The sequence below is a fragment of the Jaculus jaculus genome, chromosome 14, assembly GCF_020740685.1.
Source record: "Jaculus jaculus isolate mJacJac1 chromosome 14, mJacJac1.mat.Y.cur, whole genome shotgun sequence".
Taxonomy (NCBI): domain Eukaryota; kingdom Metazoa; phylum Chordata; class Mammalia; order Rodentia; family Dipodidae; genus Jaculus; species Jaculus jaculus.
Window position 1 is genome coordinate 83,885,966 of NC_059115.1, and position 20,659 is coordinate 83,906,624.

General features: G+C 42.2%; 1 protein-coding gene and 1 non-coding gene across 3 annotated transcripts in view; one reads left to right on the forward strand and one right to left on the reverse strand.

The window, feature by feature from the left end:
- The window catches only part of Scamp1 (secretory carrier membrane protein 1), a 95,760-nt gene that overhangs the window by 56,431 nt on the left and 18,670 nt on the right, over positions 1-20,659 (reverse strand). For both annotated transcript variants that reach the window (XM_045134035.1, XM_045134036.1), the window contains exon 2: positions 9,658-9,735. In XM_045134035.1, the coding sequence (XP_044989970.1) occupies positions 9,658-9,735 (78 nt within the window). The remainder of the gene's footprint in view (positions 1-9,657; positions 9,736-20,659) is intronic.
- Positions 1,283-1,411, forward strand: LOC123454942. Its single transcript, XR_006633586.1, has one exon. It is a non-coding gene; the product is annotated as a small nucleolar RNA SNORA66 (small nucleolar RNA).

Sequence of the window (20,659 nt, forward strand, 5' to 3'; positions counted from 1 at the left end):
TGAACAAGACCGACACATGACAGGGCCAGTCAAATTTTCATCATGGGTGGAGGAGCACTTAAGGCCCTATCCTATGAGGGGCTAATGTCAGCTAATGGTTGCTGGAGAGGGGCAGTCATTCTCTTCCGTGGTGTAACCACTGGAAGTGGTAGGAAGAACGGATTCAGCAGTAGGGGGGGTGACAGAAAAATGGGGAGATACATGATCAAAATGCTATTTGTAGGAAAATGCCAAAGAACAAATAATAGTGATAGAACTAAGAAAATAAAAGAAATAGGGAAACATAATTAATGTTTTGGCCTAACCAACTAGTAACAGTGAAATGAGAAAGAAAAAATTAAGCAGGGTTAGGGGAAGAGGATGAGTTCAGTTTTCAGCATGTTGAATCTGTGACTTCTGAGACATTTAGGGAGGCATATCTGGTAGGCAGCTGACAGAGAGCAGAGAGGACTAGATGGAGATGGAAATCAGACTGTAAACCATGTTTAAAGCTGTAATACTGAATGTAATCACCAAATGAGTGAGGAGGCAAGGCTCATCCTGCTGAGCATCAGGGTTAGGGGCTATGGGGAAGAAAGAAACCCGCATGGAACGCTGCAACTCTACTCCTAGCATACACCCAAGAAACGAAAACATTTTCACACAAGACAGTAAGCAAATAAATGGAATGGACTAGTCACTTTCTTGTTCCCCAGACCAAGCACCTGACCAAAGCAGCTTATTGAAGGAAAAGATTTCTTTTCAGCTTACAGTTTTGAGGGCAAGTTTCATCATGGTATGGCAGAAGCAGACACAGCCAGTGTTACGTCAGCAGGGAGGAAAGAGCGCGCTAAATGGTACCATGCTGGACTATAATATTTCAAGGCCCACCCACGACATAATTCCTCCAGCAAGGCTCTACCTCCTAAAACTTCCACAGCCTTTCCAAACAGCACCACCAACTGGAAATTGAGTATTTGAACACATGCTTCTGTGGAGGAAATTCTACATTCAAATCATCACAACCAGTTCTTTCAGTACTATTTAGAACTGGCCATGAGCTGAAAAAGAAGTCATTCAGCATGATCAGTGTTTTAGCATGTAACTAGAGACTTGTTTTCAGATAAGAGTTTCTATCAAAGCAAGGGGGAAGGAGACAGACAAGAGAGTTTAGGAAGCATTAAAGGCAACAATTACAATGACTTAATATAGAATTTAATCTGAGAGGAGGTAATAAGAAGTAAACAAACAGTAATATCCATACACAGCTGTTCTAGTGGACTTGAATGATGCATTGACTGAAAAACAAAAGGAGTGACTAATCATGATGTAGCAGAAGCTAAGGGAACCAGGTTTGCTAAAGTAACTGTGGAGATAGGAACATACTCACCTCAGAAGCTATTGAGGTGGCCCATTCTATCCTAGAACAGTTTTTTAAAAAAAGGAGTGACTAAAAAGACAGACATACATCCAATTCATATTATGCAGAAAGCATCTTTTTTTTAAGAGAGAGAGAGAATGGGTGCACCAGGGCTTCCAGCCACTGCAAACAAACTTCAGATGCATGTGCTCCCTTCTGCATCTGGCTAACATGGGTCCTGGGGGAATCAAGCCTTGAACCAGGGTCCTTAGGCTTCACAGGCAAGCGCTTAACCACTAAGCCATCTCTCCATTCCCCAGTTTATGGGTTTTTTAAATTTTTTAAATTAGTTTTCTATTCAGCAAATACAGGCAGTTTGGTACCACTATTAGGCTCATCCGTGACCTACCCCCTCCCCATTGGCTCCTCCTTGAAACACATTGGTTTATAACTTGCTTGGTTCTGTGGCTATAAAAGTTCATGCAACCTCTTACATGTGGATTGTCATTCAGGGTAATTTGAATCCCATGTTCCCAGGCCACAGTCACTCATATTTGGCTTAGAATAAACTACTTTTTATTGCCTTTAAAAAGTAAAAACTTTAAGCTAGGCATGGTGGGGCACACCTTTAGTCCCAGCAATCAGAAGGCAGAGGTAGGAGACTAGCCAAATTGGTGATCTCTAGGTTCCGTGAGAAGCCTGACCTCCATAAACAAGGTGGAAAGCAGCAGGAGAAGAACTCTAACATGGTCTGTGGCCTGCTTGCACACATGCACACATGCGCATGTGCCCCCACACACAAACACATGCAAAAAACTATGTGGATGGAAAGCTAGAGATATACGTCAGCATAGAGTGCCTGCCTAAGCCCTCTGTTCAATCCCTGATAACACACACACACACATGTTTAATACATCCATGCACATATGTTAGTGACTATAGTAACAAAGTCTAGAATATGACCATGGAAATGACTGACTGACAAAAATGAATGGAGGAAGACAAGGAAATGAGAAGAATTTGGAAAGATTATCAAAAAGAATTGAAAATAATACTGTTACAAACAGTTCTAGAAAGAGTGATGGTAAAAATGTAAGTAAACTAAAAGGAGAAATAAGAACTAGTAAATGCAGAGATCAGTAAATAACAGCTACAGTGTATAGTAGCAGCTAATTAAAATCTAATGATATAAGATCCAATGCCTGGCTAGATGAGAATAAAGATGGTATCTACTCTTCTTATGTCCAGCTCAGAACTGTGAAAGAAAACGCAGCTATTTTTTTGAGGTTTCAAGAGAATGTGTATCAACCCCAAGAATCATGTCTTTAAACCTAATCATCAACACAATAGTTTTAAGAGATGAGACCCCAGGCTGGAGAGATGGCTTAGCAGTTAAGGAGCTTGCCTGTGAAGCCTATGGACCCAGGTTTGATTTCCCAGTACCCATGTAACCCAGATACACATAGTGGCCTATGTATCTGGCATTCATTTGCAGTGGCTAGAAGCCCTGGCACACCCATTCTCTGTGTCTGTCTGTCTCTGTCTCTCTCTCTCTCCTTACTAAAAATAAAATATTTAAGAAAAATAGATGAGACCTTCAGAAGGTGATTAAATAAGGGGAGTGTTCATGACAAAGATCAGTATCATTATAACAGAGGCCCACAGGAGCCCGTTTGCTGCTTCTACTACAAGAAGGTGCCTCACAGGGACCAGAAGACAGGTACTCAGCAAACAGTGAGTCTGCCCATATCTGTAACTTAGAATCACCAGCCTCTAGACCCATGAGCAACCAATTGCTATTATCTCCCAATATGAGCTAGTTTATCATAGCAGCCAAAACAGACTAAAACAGTATGTTCACAGGGTCTGTTTCCACAGAGCAAAAGAAATGAAGACACGTATTGTAGTCAGGTTCACATTGCTGGCAGAAATCACCCAACTAAGAGCAGCATCTGGAAAAAGGAGGTTTATTTTGGCTTACAGGTTCAAGGGGAAGCTCCACAGTGGCAGGGGAAAACGATGGCATGAGCAGAGGGTGGACATCACCCCCTGGCCAACATAAGATGAACCATAGCAACAGGAGACTATGCCAAGCACTGCCAAGGGGAAACTGGCTATAATACCCATAAGCCTGTCCCCAACAATACACTTCCCTCCAGGAGGCGTTAATTCCCAAATCTTTATCAGCTGGGAACCTAGCATTCAGAGCACCTATGTTTACAGGGGACACCTGAATCAAAACACCACATTCCACCCCTGGCCCCCATAAACTGATAACCATACATGATGTAAAATGCAATGCATTCATCTAACTTTAAAAGTCCCATAGTTTTTATCAAGCCCAATGATGTTCAAACATCTCCATACTCCAACATCTTTTAACTGAGCCATAATACCAAAAAAAAAAAAAAAAAAAAAACCCTCAAAACACCCAGAATGGCACAGAATAAATATTTATACTGCAAAAGATAGCACTAGGCATAGCAAAGAAACATTCAACCAATACAAGATTTAAAACAACCAGGGCAAACTCAAATTCTAAGTCCAACAACTCTTTTCAGTGACAAGTCTCCAAGTCCGATAATTCTAACCAGCAACAAGTTTCTGGCATTCCAATTCCGCCCCTCCAGCTAGGCTACTCACAGTCCTGGAAAACTTCATCAGGGCCAGCAGCTCTCCTTGGCAGCCATCTCATGGTCCCAGCATCTCCACTGGGTCTCCACTGCAATCCACCGTTCATCCTCATGGCCCCATGGGGTCTCCATACAGGCAACAAACAAAACCTGCTTCACACTGCCCATGGCCATTTCCAAAACACAAGACAGTGTTGCAAACTCAATGACCCTATCTTACCTGCATTTCTTATACTCCACAATAAATACCAGGTAGGGTGCCAACTTGTTAATCCAGGGGGGAATAAAGCAGACTCTGAAGAACAGGACACTCCTTGAGCACTCAGGTCTCTTCAAAAGAGTCTACATTCTCCCTGTTGCCCCAGTGCAGGTCAGCTATCCCAGTCTCAAAGGTTGAAATCTCTCAGTTGCAGCTGAATGGGCAACAGTTCACCCAAAGATGTTTCTTTCTGTGCCATATCCCTCTACTCACACCAGTTCATTTCTATGCAAAGCAACCCTGCACAGTTTCTCAGGACATGGGCATAAGAGCAAGCTTCTCACACAAACTGTTAACCCAGTCCAAGCAAAGCTCTTTCTCACCCTCATAAGCCAAATCTCACAGTCCATAGTTTCTACTGCATTCAGGTCTTATAGCTCTGACCAGAAAAGTCAATCAAGCTGTACTTACAGCACTGCAAGGCATCTCTTGGGCCAAGGTTGCAATTCCTCCTACATTCCTCTTGAAAATCAGCTCCAAAAGGCCAAAGCCACACAGTCAGGTGTCTAGCAACAAACCCACTCCTCAGTACCACTTTACTGTTGCAGTCAGGTTCACATTACTGGCAGAAATTATCCAACTAAGAGCAGCTTCTGGGAAAAGGAGGTTTATTTTGGCTTACAGGCTCGAGGGGAAGCTCCACGATGGCAGGGGGAAACGATGGCATGAGCAGAGGGTGGGCATCACCCCTTGGTCAACATAAGGTAGACCATAGCAACAGCAGACTGTGCCAAACACTGCCAAGGGGAAACTGGCTATAATACCTATAAGCCCGCCCCCACAATACACTTCTTCCAGGAGGCGTTAATTCCCAAATCTCTATCAGCTGAGAACATTCAGAGCACCTATGTTTATGGGGGACACCTGAATCAAACGACCACAACATGGGATTCACAGACAGACTAAAACAGTAAATTCTATGGGATAGAATAAGAAATGTGCAGAGCATTATGACAATTAAAAGTAATCACATGAGGGCTGGCTGGGACGATAGCTTAGTGGTTATGGTGTTTGCCTGCAAAGCCTAAGGACTCAGGTTTGATTCTCCAGTATACATGTAAGCCAGATGCACAAGGTGGTGCATGCGTCTGGAGTTTGTTTGCAGTGGCTGGTGACCCTGGTATGCCCATTCTTTCTATCTCCCTCTTTCTTTCTTTCTCTCTAATAAATAAATAAATAGAAATAAAATATTTAAAAAAAAATAAAACTAAGCAGATGAGACGTACTATGGAAGTCTTGTATTTCTTATTAAGACTACTACAATGAGATTAGTCCTGGTGGATTTAGGCAGGGATTCCACGTTGGCCTTGTAAATGGAACCAAAGAGATAAACAAACACAGGCTTAGTCTTAATGTACCTTTTTTTTCTTTTGTGTGTGTAGTATGCCAACATTAGTTAAACTTGTATAGCTCGTCAGAGTATTCCGTAGGACGGGGTCGCTCCCTCAACCTGGAGCTGCCCAAGTGATTCTCAGGTCTCCACACCCTGCAGACTACAGTTATAGATATGTATGGCCACGCCCAGCCTTTTACATGGATTTTGCAGAGTTGAACATGGTGGTTTCTGGCTAGAGAGGCCCTCATGTTTAGCCAGCAAGTATTCTTACCCATTGGACAATCTCTGCAGTCCCTTAATGTACCATCTTATTCCCAGTGTGACACACATACCCTTAAGGTGAACCCTAGTGAATTGCTTCCACTGGTGTTCACATGTTTGAAATAATACCCTCCACCTGAGAGCACTACAGGGCCTGTGATAAGCTCCTAATCAACAGAATATGGTAAAGGTGAGGGACTATGACACCCTTGATTCCATTATGTTCTATGAGATTTCATCTTAGCAGATAGCATCTCTGCCCTTAAGGTGGCATCCAGCAAAGCTGAGCTCTATCATATAACCACTGGGTAGGAACTGCCTAGCAGTAGATTTGTCCCCGTCAAACCTCTAGCTAAGAACACAGCATAGGCTCAGCCTTGAATGCAGCTTTTCAAGACCTGAGAAAAGGAGCCAGCTCTGACAAGCCCAGAATTCTTACCCACAGACACTGTAAAACTCATGAGTTTCATGCCACAAAGTTTGTTGTCATTTTCACACAGCAACAGAAAGTGGGTTCCTTGTTTGTTATCCACTGACAATGAGAACCTAGGAAAAGCAGGTATTACCACAGCCTCTGGCTTAGACTCAATGATCACTAGAAGTCCTAGGGGACAGGTCTCAATGAGGCTGCAGGTTTGTAAGAAGGTGTTCTGGCTACAGCAAATGATACACTGGAGTAGGATAAGATGAAAAGATAAACTGAGACACTATGAACTTTCTTCTTGATTTTTCTAAAAGTACTCTAGAAATAATGTATAAAAACTTAAAAAATGAATAAAGACAGGTCAAATTCAAATCCTGCTGGCCCCCACATGTAATGCATAATCACTTTTAAGCTAGATAAACTAATCTGACCTCTACTTTGAGCCAGTAACAGTGCAAAAAGTCATTTTAAGGAGAGAGATTGGAAGCTGGTAGCAAGAGAGACCATAGTATTATTTTACCTGAGTATCTGAACTAGGACAGCATAGTTTGAGTGAAAGAACAGCAAGATTCTTGGAGGAAGTGACAGGATGTGACAACTGATTAGATGCAAGGAAAGAAGCTATTTGAACCAAAAAATGACTCCAGTGTTTCTAGCCACTGGGGGACTCTGAGAAAACAGAAGGCACCAGCACCATTAAATGAGGCTGGAAGCATAAAGTGGCTACAGAAGGGAAAGGTGATGAGCTCCAAGAGTAACAGAACAGAAGTGGAGAGAAAAGGAAATGCACAGCAAAAGAGCAATGGGTATGAAAGTGTACAGTGCATGTCTGCAATATTAAAACTGAATAGCACCATATGCAGTCAGCCCTGGAGCTAAGAGCTTCAGCCTCCATGTTCAAAGGCCAGACTGATAGGACTAATTACTTAAGCCAACACATTCCTTCCACATGAACAAAACCAAAATCCCAAAGAACTGATATGTTTTAGCTAAAGTTACTAATTACTGGTAGAAACTGGATTAAAATTTAGGTTTCTTACACTTATGAATTATTATGTCCCTTCTAGTGAGAGATGACCAAGTGGGCATGACCCTGCAACTCTACCAGTACCTGGAGTTTCTTCTCATGGTTCTTTTTTCCAGAAGGTACACACCTTGCTGCTTGTGCATAAGAAACACCCCTGGCACAACAGCACAACAGCAAGGCCAGAGCCCCAGTCCTTGGAGAACAGAGCCATGACAGTGAGCTGGCCCCTGAGGAGCGCCCCAAGGGTTGCTATCAGCAGTGTTACACCATCGCTAGCAAGGTCTCCCTCCCTAACTAATTGCCAGCAGAAGAAATCCTGTCAAAAGTCACAAATGCCAATCACCAGTGGTTGAAATGAGTGACAATCAAGCTGCAATAGACATTCTATTTAATTAAAGGGAAATATTCCCAGTAAATATACATCAGTTTTCATGAATAGATCATTCCTCTAGCAATATGGACTTAAGAGGGCAGGCCAGGGTATCCACCCCCATGCACAGCATAAACTGAGTAGGTAAGTGCATTTTAAACTTAAACAAAAAAAGTAATTAATAACTCAAATAACTCCATCTGTCTAGCACATTTCAATTCCAACTAATGACACATTCCATTCAAGTACTTGATAGCCTTCCCTCAGATTGGAAACACAGTCTGTATTGTGTCTGTGACAACTACTTTCTTTGAATATAATACATAGGTTAGTATGTAAATTATAAAATTCCTCAAAATTTTCATTCTGCGATGTTCTTTAAATACCTTAAAGTTTCCTTTCAAACAAAAAGGTATATTTAAGAAGAAATATAATTTTAATAAAAGAAAAACACAATAGGAACTTCCTAAATCTTAGCAAGGTTGTACACTCAGCCATTTTGCTGGAAGATCTGTCCTTTTGACCTAAAGTAGTTTACTGCATCCTTACATAAAAATCCAGAAGCTTTATTTTAAGACAAATATTTTTCTAAAACAAATATGAGCACCACCAATCAAGTAAAACAGTATTTGGGCTGACCCCAAACATATCACTTAACTCAATTTTTCAAGTACATTTAAAGCTGATTTTGAAAATAGTCACAGCCACAAAAACAAATTTCTGTAGTCATGAGCCCTAGGGGTATAACATCTGCTGCTGTCTTGCTAAATGTATATACTATGCTCATCAAATTGCCCAGTACACACTTCTCTTAATGTTCATATCCATATATTAATGCTACTCTCACTCTTGGTAGAGAACCTTCTCTTTTCAGATGGCAGTGACCTTGGGATGACTCAGATGGCATCATGGTGTTGGAAAGAAGTGACAGAGGAGTGCTCAGTACTGCAATATCTCTATCACAACGTCCAAGGCTCAGTATCCATTGCGGAAGAGATGGTGGAAAGATTGTAAGAGGCAAAGGAAGGGTAAGACTCCTTACAACATGCTCCTCCAGACACAAAATGGCCTGGATACCCATGACCTCACAGTGCCTGCCACTACCTACACAAGACCATCATAATAGGAGAACATCATGATATCAAAATAAAAGAGATACTGACTGAGAGGGGGCGGGGATATGATGGAAAATGGAGTTTCAAAGGGGAAAGCGGGGGGAGGGAGGACATTACCATGGAATATTGTTTACAATCATGGAAGTTGTTAACAAAAAAATTTTTTTTTTAATTTCTGAAATCACATACAAGAAACAAAGGAACGTTTAATGGTTTGTTTTTTTTTTTTTCACTGTGTTTTACATCGCATAAAAGGTATAGTGGAAATGCACCACATTCTCTGACAGCAATTGTCTCCCTGGTTCTGAGGCAGCACCTGCTGGGTGATCCAAAGCAAGGCTTGCACTGTAACCAGGTTTCTTGTCACACCTCGCCCTACTTACACCACTCTCTTTCAGAAGACTTTCCGTGACTCTCTCTACCTGCCTCTCTTCCTTTCTCTCTCTCTCAAATGAATAAAATATTTAAAATAATAAAAAAGCGAACCTAATTAAAATATAATCCCTTCTTAATTTTCACTTAAACACTTAAAACATAGGTACAATTATGAATAATAGTACTAGGCTAGGAAGACAGGTCAGTCTGGTAAACTACTTGCCTTGCAAGAATGAGAACTTCAGTTTGATCCCCAGTGCCTTCGTTTAAAAAAAAAATGACTTAGTGGCATACATTTGTAATCCCAGTGCTGGTGCTGGGGTAGGAGAGACTAGAGGCTCACTGGTCAGCTAGTCTAGCTTAATTGGTGAGCTGTAAGCCAGTGGAAGACCCTATCTCAAAGAGATGGACAGCATTCCTCAAGAATAACACCCACAGTTATCCTCTGGCACCTACATGCACAAGCAAACCCACACATACCTCACACACACACATGCACTAGAAAAGAATAATCTTACTGTTCTAGAATCCGAGAATGGATTATATTCATCAAGTCCTGGAGGAACATTTCTTGTCACCTGTGTAACTGATGGATCCTAGAATAAAATTTGGAAAAAAAAAAGATTACTTATTCTTCAGGAATAATTTTGATAGTTACTTAGTTTTTGCTTACCTGAATCTTTAGTCTCCCAGCAAAACCAACAGAGGAAAATAAAAGCAGATTATCAGATGTACTCTCAGATATGTTTCAACAAAGGTAAAATGTGAACTCACAGCCCTCAAAGAAAAACAAATAAAAGTCAGGTTAGAAGCAAATCAGCTGCTAGTTATTCTATGGCAATCAACAGTACACCATCTCTCACTAGCTGTGTGGAGCTGACTGGATATACCATCTGAACAAAGCTTGGGTAAACTCACTATCACCTTTAGGACTCATATAAAGACCATATCCCCTAACCCACCACAGACACACACCTGTTTCTGAGACAAGGTCCTACTCTGAATGTAGTCCAGGCTAGCCATCAACTCCTTGTGATTCTCCAGCCTCAGCCTCCCTAGTGCCAGGGTACCCAGCATGAGTCATCATGCTTACCTTCATGTCCCCTTTAAAAAGAATTCCTTATAGCTGGGCATGGTGGCGCACGCCCTTAATCCCAGCACTCAGGAGGCAGAGGTAGGAGGATCGCCATGAGTTCTAGGCCACCCCAAGATTACATAGTATATTCCAGGTCAGCCTGGGCTAGAGTGAGACCCTACCTCGAAAAAGCAAAAAAAAAAAAAAAAATTACTTATGCTGGGCATAATCCAAGCACTCAGGAGGCAGAAGGAGGAGGACCGCTACCAACTGCAAGAGAAAATACAAATTCCTCAAATGAAACTAAGGCTTCAGACCTCCTAACCTCCCCCTGGCCTATTCTTCAGCCTTACCACCTTCCTCACCTCGACATGGCCTTCTCTCTCAGTGAAAAGAAACAAGCTGGCAAAGGAACCTCAAACTTGGGGAAAAGCATGTGCTGGGCTAGGGATATGGCTCAGTGACAGAACATTTACGTAGCACCAGCATGACAGGGGGGTTCTGTGCCTACACCTTTTTAAAAAGTATTCAGTAAGGATAAATGAAAACTGATAAAGCCTTTTAGGTTTACTCCAACAATAAAATGGGAAGGACAAGGGAAGGCATCCCTAGGGATCCCCTGACAATTCACCTAAAAGTATGAAAAGCAGAAACAGGGATTATGCCTCAGAATAAAATTAAGAAAACAGGAACATAAATACCTAGTCAAACATTTCATATTGGTGCCACTGAAATGAACATAACTTAGGAGAGGATTTAAAATGGAGAGGCAGAGACTTTCATCAAATCCACATGGCCAACTAACTGTCATGTTTCAGGAGAAAAGTCATCAATGGTCTTAGCCAGCAGTGGACCCTACAAGCTTAAGGCTGGCCAGCCAGACAAAATGTGCCAACTAGCACAGTGATGGCATGTCTGTTGTGGGGGAAATCAATTGCTCTCTGCTTGGATTTGAAGCCTGCCCTGTGGGAGCAAATTTATGCCTGGTACTAAAAATTTAGTTAAAAGCCTATGGCTGGGGAGGTCATAAGTACTACAGGGAAGCTACTATTGTTGTTTAGCTAAGCAGATACATTATGCCCAAAGTTCCCACTAAATATTTATATTTATGTCCATATATTAATGCTACTCTCTTTTTTGGTAAAAGAAGCTTCTCTTTTCAGAGGGTGGGGTCTACTGGGGAGACTCAAAACTCACCAAAGTACTGAGAAGTGGCAGTGGAGTATTCAGCACTGAGAGATATCTCTATTATACCCTCCAAGGCTCAGGGACCATTGTGGAAAAGGTGGTAAGAGAGAATGTAAGAGCCAAGAAATGTTGCCTTCCAGACACAAAGTGGTTGTTGCGCTCATGACTGCACAGTGGCTATCACTACCTACATAAGACCTGCATAACATAAGGGCAAAAATATGCTATCAAAATTGAGAGATGGTTTAGCAATTAAGGTGCTTGCCTGAGAAGCCTAAGGACCCAAGTTCAATTCCATAGTACCTACATAGACCAGATGCACAAGGTGATACATGTGTCTGGACTTCGTTTGCTACGGCTAGAGGCCCTGGAACAACTGCTCTCTTTCTCTCTCTCTCTCTCTTTCTCTCTCTCTCTTTCTCTCTCTCTCTCTCTCTCTCTCTCTCTCTCTCTCTCCCCCCCTGTCCCTCCCTCCCTCCCTCCCTCAAATAAATAAATATTTCTTAAGTGAAATCAAAATAGCCAGGCGTGGTGGTACATGCCTTTAATCCCAGCACTCAGGAGGCAGAGGTGGAAGGATTGCCATGAGTTCGAGGCCACCCTGAGACTCCATAGTGAATTCCAGGTCAGCCTGAGCTAGAGTGAGACCCTACCTCGAAAAACCAAAATAAAAAAAGAAGAAAAAGAAAAGAAATGGGTTTGGAGGTGGAGAGATGACTTAGCAGTTAAGGCACTTGCCTGCAAAGCCTAAGGACCCAGGTTTGATTTCCCCAGGACACACATAAGCCAAAAGCACAAGGGGGCACATTCATCTGGAGTTTGTTTGCAGTGGCTCCAGGCCCTAGAGTGCCCATTCTCTCTCTATCTCACTTTCTCTCTTTCTCTCACTTTCTCTGTGCTTACAAATAAATAAATATGTTAAAAAATAAATAGGTTTTGAGGCAGGGAAGATAGCTTAGCAGTTAAAGACACTTGCTTGTAAAGCCTGCTAGCCCAAATTTAATTCCCAAACCACCCATGTAAGCCAGACCCAAGTGGTAAAAGCATCTGGAATATGTTTACAGAGACAAAAGGCCATGGCATACTGATACATGCACATATGCAAATAAATCAATTGAAAATAAAACTGGGTTGGAGAAATGGCTTAGCAGTTAAGGCACTTGCCTACAAAGCCTAATGATCCAAGTATGATTCCCTAGTTCCCAGGTAAAGCAAAATACACAGTGGCACAGACAGGCTACCTCCCTCCCTCCCTCGCTCCCTCTCTCTCTCTCTCTCTCTCTCTCTCCTTGCAAATAAATTTAAAAAAAAAAAAACTTTTTCTTAAGCCAGTAGTACATGCTTATCCTTTCACTACTCAGGAGGCTAAGGCAGAAGGCTCCAGAGTTCAAGGCTTACCTGGGCTACATAGGAAGATCCTGTCAATAAGTGGAGGGGAGGGGAGGGGAGGGAAAAGAACATAAAAGAAGAAAAGAAGGAAGTGTGGTGAGGGATCTTGCAGCCGAGAATCTCTAGGAGCACCAGAGAGTGACTAAACCTAAGGAAAGAAAGGAAGGCACCGCTCCTGCCACTGCACAGGAGCCTGGTACAAACTCACCAAGGGACACAATCATTCCCAGGAAAGAACTGTGAGGCTTTGTTTAAAACAATACAACAACAACAAAGAAAAACAGGACTGGAGAGATGGCTTGGCAGTTAAGCGCTTGCCTGTGAAACCTAAGTGCCCCAGTGTGAGGCTCAATTCCCCAGTACCCACATAAGCCAGATGCACAAGGTGGCACATGCATCTGAAGTTTGTTTGCAGTGGCTAGAAGCCCAGATGTGCCCATTCTCTCTCTCTCTCTCCCTCTGCCTCTTTCTGTCACTCTCAAATAGATAAATAAAAATAAAAATATATCCTTTATTTAAAAATAATAAATAAAATAAACTATAAGGGAAAAATAGCAAAAAATAAATTTAAAAAGCCTACAAAGGCAAGCATAGCAGATTTCTCAGCAGCAACTCAAAAAGCCAGGAAAACATGGAATGATGTCCTTCCTGTCTTGAAAGTCAACATAGGCAACCAAAATCAAACAAAGCTATCTTTTTTAAGTGACGAGAAGCAGGGGCATAAAATTATGGTTTAGCAGTTAAGGCGCTTGTCTACAAAGCCAAAGGACCCAGGTTTGACTCCTCAGGACCCACATAAGCCAGATGGACAAAGTGGTGCAAGTGTCTGGAGTTTGTTCGCAACAGCAGCTAGATGCTCTGGCACCCATTCTCTCTCCTCCTCTCTGCCTCTTTCTTGCTCGTTCACATGCGTGCACATGCTCGCTCGCTCACTCTCTCCCTCCCTCTCTCTGTCTCTCTCTCAAATAAATAAATAAAAATAAAAGATTTTTAAGTGACAGAGAGGAGCTAGAGAGATATCTTAGTGGTTAAGGTACTTGCCTATGAAGCCTAAAAACCCAGGTTCAGTTCCACAGTACCCATGTGTTGCAGTCATGTTCACATTACTGGCAGAAATCACCCAACCAAGAGCAGCTTATGGGGGGTAAAGGTTGATTTTGGCTTAAGGACTTGCAGGGAAACTCCATGATGGTAAGGGAAAACAATGGCATGAGCAGAGGGTGGACATCACCTCCTGGCCAGCATCAGGTGGACAACAACAGTAGGAGAGTGTGCCAAACATTGGCAAGGGGAAACTGGCTATCATACCCATAGGCCTGCCCCCAACAATACACTGCCTCCAGAAGACATTAATTCCCAAATCTCCATCAGCTGGGAACCTAGCATTCTGAACATTTAAGTTTATGAGGAATACCTGAATCAAACCACCACATCAAGTAAGCCAGATGCACAAAGTGGCACAAGCATCTGGAGTTCGTTTGCAGTGTCTAGAGGCCCTGGCATATCCATCTGCCCCCCCCACCAAATAAACAAGTAAATAAATAAAATGATGGAGAAATAAGGACATTTCATGGCAACTGCAAACTAAATGAATCGGTTATGACAACCAGCATGGCACTGCAAAAAAATTAGTCAAATGAGTTCACTACACAGAGAAGGAATAAAGTCTCAATAACAAGAACACAGAAAAAAAAAATTTCATGAGAGGAATAGATGGAAAGAGAGAGCTAGAAACAAATCCATCTTGTCCATCAGAAAATGAGCAAACCCCTAATGCTAATAATGGAGGAACCACAGAACAAACAACAATCAGACAAAGTAGAGAAACTACCCACGCAATCAGAGGACACAGCCAACTCCTTCCAATAATAATCGTAAACAAAAACAGCCTCAATTCACCAACTAAAAGATGCAGAGCTGACTGGATTAAACACAAGATCCAAAGAGATTTCTCTTCTCTTTGAGAACCACACCCCATTGGGAAAGACACCCCACAGGCAGTTAGACAGAAACAGCCTATCAGGGGAAAGGAAGCTAAAATAACCTGTGGTAGCTATTCTGACAAGTCAGAAACCAGAAGATTAACAAGGCAACACCATGCATGAAGTCTGAGCTAGAGAAGTAAGGCAAGAGAAAGAAATGGAAGGGTTACAAGTAGGAAAAGCAGTCAAAGTATCACTATAGATGACCATTTTACACCATCAGGAAATGCAAATTAAAAATGTTTTGAGATTCCCCAACCAGAACAACTATCTGTAAGCAACCAAACAACAAATCTCAGTGTGATGCAAGGAAAGAGGAGCCTTTATTCATTATAGGTGGGAACATAAATGTGAATCCATTAGAGAAGTAAGTATGTTTCCCAACTACTGCACCACCTTAGGTATATACCCACAGACTGTAATTTAACATACCACAGGTACATTTACACACCCACTTTTACTACTGCAATATTTACAGTGCCAAGATGTGAAACCAGCCTACAGATCTATCAACAGAAAAAGAATGTGGTATATATACACCATGGAATTCTATTCAGCAAGAAAGAAAAGTGAAATTTGTAGAAAAAGGGATGGAAATGGAAATCATTAGGTTAAGTGAAATAAGACAAACTCAGACCAATAATTCATGTTTCTCTCATGTGGCATCTAAATGTGTATTGGGGATGGGAGGCATCATGAAACTAGAAAGAGGACCATGAAAGGGGAAAAGGAGCTCTGAAGACAGGGAGGAGACGGGGAAGAAAGGGTTAGGGCTTACAGGTAACAAGAAAGCAGAAGGAGGCTTTAGAGGAGAGGAAGTGGGCTAGCAAGAGGGAAGGGGCAGACAAATAAGAACAACTATATGGGACCTGGGGAGATGGCCCAGTGGTTAGAGGCACTGGCTTACAAAGAACAACAAATATGGACATATGTGTATTAAAAAGGTCAATAAAACACAGAGGATGGTGGAGCATTTCTATAATCCCAGCACTCAGGAGGCAGAGGTAGTAGGATCACCATGCGTTCGAGGCCGCCCTAAGACCACATAGTGAATTCCAGGTCAGACTGGGCTAGAGCAAGACCTAACCTTGAAAAACTAAAAGAAAAAAAAAAAAGAAAAGAAATGTTAAAGCCAGACATGGTGGTACATACCTTTAATCCCAGCACTAGGGAGACGTAGGTAGGAGGATCACCATGAGTTCAAGGCCAAGCTGAAACTACATAATGAGTTCCAGGTCAAGTCTAGGTTACAGTGAGACACAACCTTAAAAGTAGGCTTCACCCAGGCACAATGGCACACTCTTTGAATCCCAGCACTCAGGAGGCAAAGGTAGGAGAATCTCTATGAGTTCAAGGCCAGCCTGGAACTACACAGTGACTTCCAGGTCAGCCTGAGCTAGAATGAAACCCTACCTCAATGGCTCAATGGTTAAGACACTTGCCTGCAGAGCCTAACAACTCAGGTTCAATTCCCCAGTATCCATGTAAAGCCAGATGCACAAAGTAGCATAGACATCTGGAGTTCATTTGCAGTGGGGAAGGGGAGGCCCTGGCATGTCCATTCTATCTATCACTCTTCTATCTCTTTGCTTGCAAATACATACATAAAAAATTATTTTTTAAAAAAACTTTAGGGATGGAGAGATGGCTTAGTGGTTAAAGCACTTGCCTGCAAAGCCTAAGGACACAAGTTCAATTCCCCAGTACCCAAGTAAGCCAGATGCACAAGGTGGTACATGCATCTGGAGTTCATTTGCAGTGGCTGGAGGCCCTGGTGTGCTCAATCTCTATGTGCCTCTTTTCTTTCCCTCTCTCTCTCTCTCTCTCTCTCTCTCTCTCTCTCTCTCTCTCTCAAATAAATAAATAAAATATTTTTAACAGTGTTTTAAAAACCTTTCAAAGAAATTAACCAATATAGAGATAGGGAGATGACTCAGTGAGTAAGAGCACCAGCTAACCAGCATGGGAACCTGAGTTTGATATCAGCTTCCACATAAAAAGCAAGGCATGACTGCACATGCCCAAAAACCTAACACTTAGGGAGATGAAGATAGAAAGATCACTGGATAGACTAAGCCAGTGGCTGGAGGCCCAGGCGTGCCCATTCTGCGTGTGTGTGTGTGTGTGTGTGTGTGTGTGTGTGTGTGTATGTGTGTGTGTGTCTGTCTGTCTGTCTGTCTGTCTCTCTGCTTGCAAATAAATAAAAATATTTAAAATGAAGCTGGGTGTGGTGGCACATGCCTTTAATCCCAGCATTCGGGAGGCAGAGGTAGGAGGATTGCCATGAGTTCAAGACCAGCCTGAGACTACATAGTGAATTCCAGGTCAGCCTGAGCCAGAGTGAGACCCTACCTCAAAAAACAAAAACAAAATTTAAATGTACTTGTTTCCACATTAAAAAGATCATTCCAGGGCTGGAGAAAGAAATGGCTTAGTGCTTAAGGCATTTGCCTGCAAAGCCAGAGGATCCAGTTCAACTCTCTAGGACCCACGTAAGCCAGATTCACAAAGTGGCGCATGCATCTGGAGTTCGTTTGCAGTGGCTAGAGGTTCTGGTGTGCCCATTCTCTCTTTTCCCTCCTCTCTGCCTCTTTTTCTCTCTCAAATAAATAAATAAATAAAATATATTTAAAAGATCATTCAACCCGGGCATGGTGGCGCACACCTTTAATCCCAGCACTCGGGAGGTAGAGGTAGGAGGATTGCTGTGAGTTCAAGGCCACCCTGAGACTCCATAGTGAATTCCAGGTCAGCCTGGGCTAGAGTGAGACCCTACCTCGAAAAACCAAAAAAAAAAATCATTCACCATAATCAAGTTGCTTCCTTCAAGACATACAGGAATACTTCAACAGCCACAAATCAATAAATACAATGCATCATATAAATGGACTCAAGCACAAATCACATCATCATCTCAATGACACAGCAAACATTTCTTCATGATAAAAGCCCTGAAGAAATGAGGAACAGAAGAAACATCTCAATTAAAAGCTGTATATATGACAAACCCATCTGCAACATTATACTAAATGAGGAAAAATGTAAAGCAATTCCATTAAAATCAGGAACAAGACACTGGTGTCCACTTTCTCTATTGTTATAGTCCTGTTCTGAAAGTCTGGCTAGAACACTAACACAAGAAAAGGAAATAAAAGGATTACAAATAGGAGAGGACAAAGTCAAAGTACCCTAATCTGTATAATATGATTCTATACATAACAGACACTAAGGATTCTATCAGAAAACAGTTATGCTTAGAGAACATTCTCATCAGCACACACAAGATTAACATAATACAGCAGTCACCTCCCACTGACCAGAAGCACCACAGTACCAGGAGGAAGTCATGGCCGGAAAAGAATGACACAAGCAGCCGTCTGTCTCAGGGTCTCCTTAGTAGGGAAGCAGCAGCAAGAGTGAGCTCACTAGGCACGCCCAATGGGGCTGGGCTAATGAAAAGGTCTTCCTCTAGTGACACACCTCCTCTAGTAAGGCTCCACCTCTCAGAGCTCCACCAGCTAAGGATCTAGCATGGAGCTTAATCACAAACACATTGGATCATGGTGGCATTTTACAATCAAACCACACATATACAAAATCAAAGACCTCATATATGCCATAACAAACTTTAAAATACTGCAATGGGCCAGAGAGATAGCTTAGCATTTAAGGCACTTGCCTGCGAAGCCTAAGGACCCAGATTTGATTCCCCAGTACCCACATAAACCAGATACACAGGGTAGACTCCTTGCACCTAGAGTTCATATGCCATGGCTGGAGGCCCTGGTGGGCCCATCCTCTTTCCCTCCCTTCCCCCCCCCCCACCTCTCATATCTGCCTCTTTCTCTTTCAAAGAATCAAAGAATGAATGAATTGCCGGGCGTGGTGGCGCACGCCTTTAATCCCAGCACTAGGGAGGCAGAGGTAGGAGGATCGCCGTGAGTTCGAGGCCACCCTGAGACTACATAGTGAATTCCAGGTCAGCCTGAGCCAGAAAAAACCAAAAAAAAAAAAAAAAAAAAGAATGAATGAATAAATGATGCTTGGGGTAGAGAGATAGCTCAATGGTTAAAAGTGCTTGCTTATAAAGCCTGATGGCCCATATTTGATTTCTCAGTACTAATGTAAAGCAAGACACATAAAGTGGTACATGTGTCTCGAGTTCATTTGCAATGGCAAGAGACCCTAAAGCACCCATGCTTGGTCTGTCTCAAACAAATAAGTTTTGAACAAAATTTAAGACTAAGGTTTGAGGGTATCACCATACTCGTTTGAGTTATACCTCAGAGCCATACTAACAAAAACAGTGTATTGAAGAATCAGTTATAAACCCATGCAGCTGTAGCCAAGTGACTTTTGACAAAAACACCAAAAATAGGCATTGGAGAAAAAACTGCCTCTTTAACAAATGGTGCTGGGGAAATTGTCTATTCACAGTAGAAAAATGAAGCCAGATCCCTATCTCTCCCCTCCTCCCCCCCACCTCCTGTCAAAAATCAACTCAGAATGGATCAAAGACTTTAATGTAAGAAACTGAATTGTAAGAAACCCAAAACTCTGAAACTATTTGGGGGAAAGCAGTGGAACTATTTCAAGATATAGGCATAGGTGAAGATTCTTTGTGGACTCCAGTTGCTTAGAAAATAAACAACAATCGATAAATATGGCTTCATAAAGCTTCCATACAGAAAATAAAAAAATCAAGTGAAGAGACAGCCTACAGAATTTGTCAGCTATACATGTGGTAGAAGATTAATAGCTAGAATATAGTTTTAAAGCTCAAACAAGGAATTTTTAAAAGTCAATAAATAGACTAATGAAATGAACAAACAATTGTCCCAAGATAACATATGGGAGTGGAGACAGCCCTTACCAAAGATCATTAGCATTAAGACGATATGCTTATTTTCTTATTTTAACATTTATTGGTTTTGTTTGTTTCTTGGTTTTTGTTTTGTTTGGGGTCAGTGTCTCACTTTAGGGCAGGCTGACCTGATACTCACTCTGTAGTCCAGGCTGGCATTGAACTCATGGCAATCCTCCTTCCTCAGACCCCCCCCAAGTTCTGTGATTACAGATATGAACCATCATGACAAGCTTTGTATTTTAAACATTCTTAAAGAAAATACTATCCCTATATCAGCAACCTTTATACCAAATATTAATTATGCTGGAATTATTTTCAGTTGACAAGAGGTTTCAACCAGGCTTCCATGTAGAAAGCTCCTTTCCTTCCCATGCCACTATAATTGTCCCTGTATTTTTTATATTGCTTCAGTCCTGCAATTCCCAAGAGCCCCAGGAATGCTCAAAAATGAGGGAGTATAAGAGAAACAAAAGAGGAAAAGGGGGGGGGGCTGGAGAGATGGCTTAGCAGTTAAGGTACTTGCCTATGAAGCCTAAGGACCCAGGTTTGATTCCCCAGAACCCACATAAGCTCATTGGTGCATGTGTCTGGAGTTCTTCTGCAGTGACTAGAGGCCCTGGCATGCCCATTCACATTCTCTCCCTCTCTCTCCCTCTCTCCCTCTCTCCCTCTCCCTCCCTCCCTCCCTCTCTCTCTCTCTCTCTCTCTCTCTCTCTCTCTGACTCTCTCTTTCTCCCCCTCCATCCCTCCCTCTCATTAATAAATTAAAATTTAAAAAAAAATTTAAAAAAGGTCAAAGACATCAATCTTCACTTTGTTTTGTTTTGTTTTTGTTTTTTTTTTTAATTTTTAATTTATTTATTTGAGAGCGACAGACACAGAGAGAAAGACAGATAGAGGGAGAGAGAGAGAATGGGCGCGCCAGGGCTTCCAGCCTCTGCAAACGAACTCCAGATGCGTGCGCCCCCTTGTGCATCTGGCTAACGTGGGACCTGGGGAACCGAGCCTCGAACCGGGGT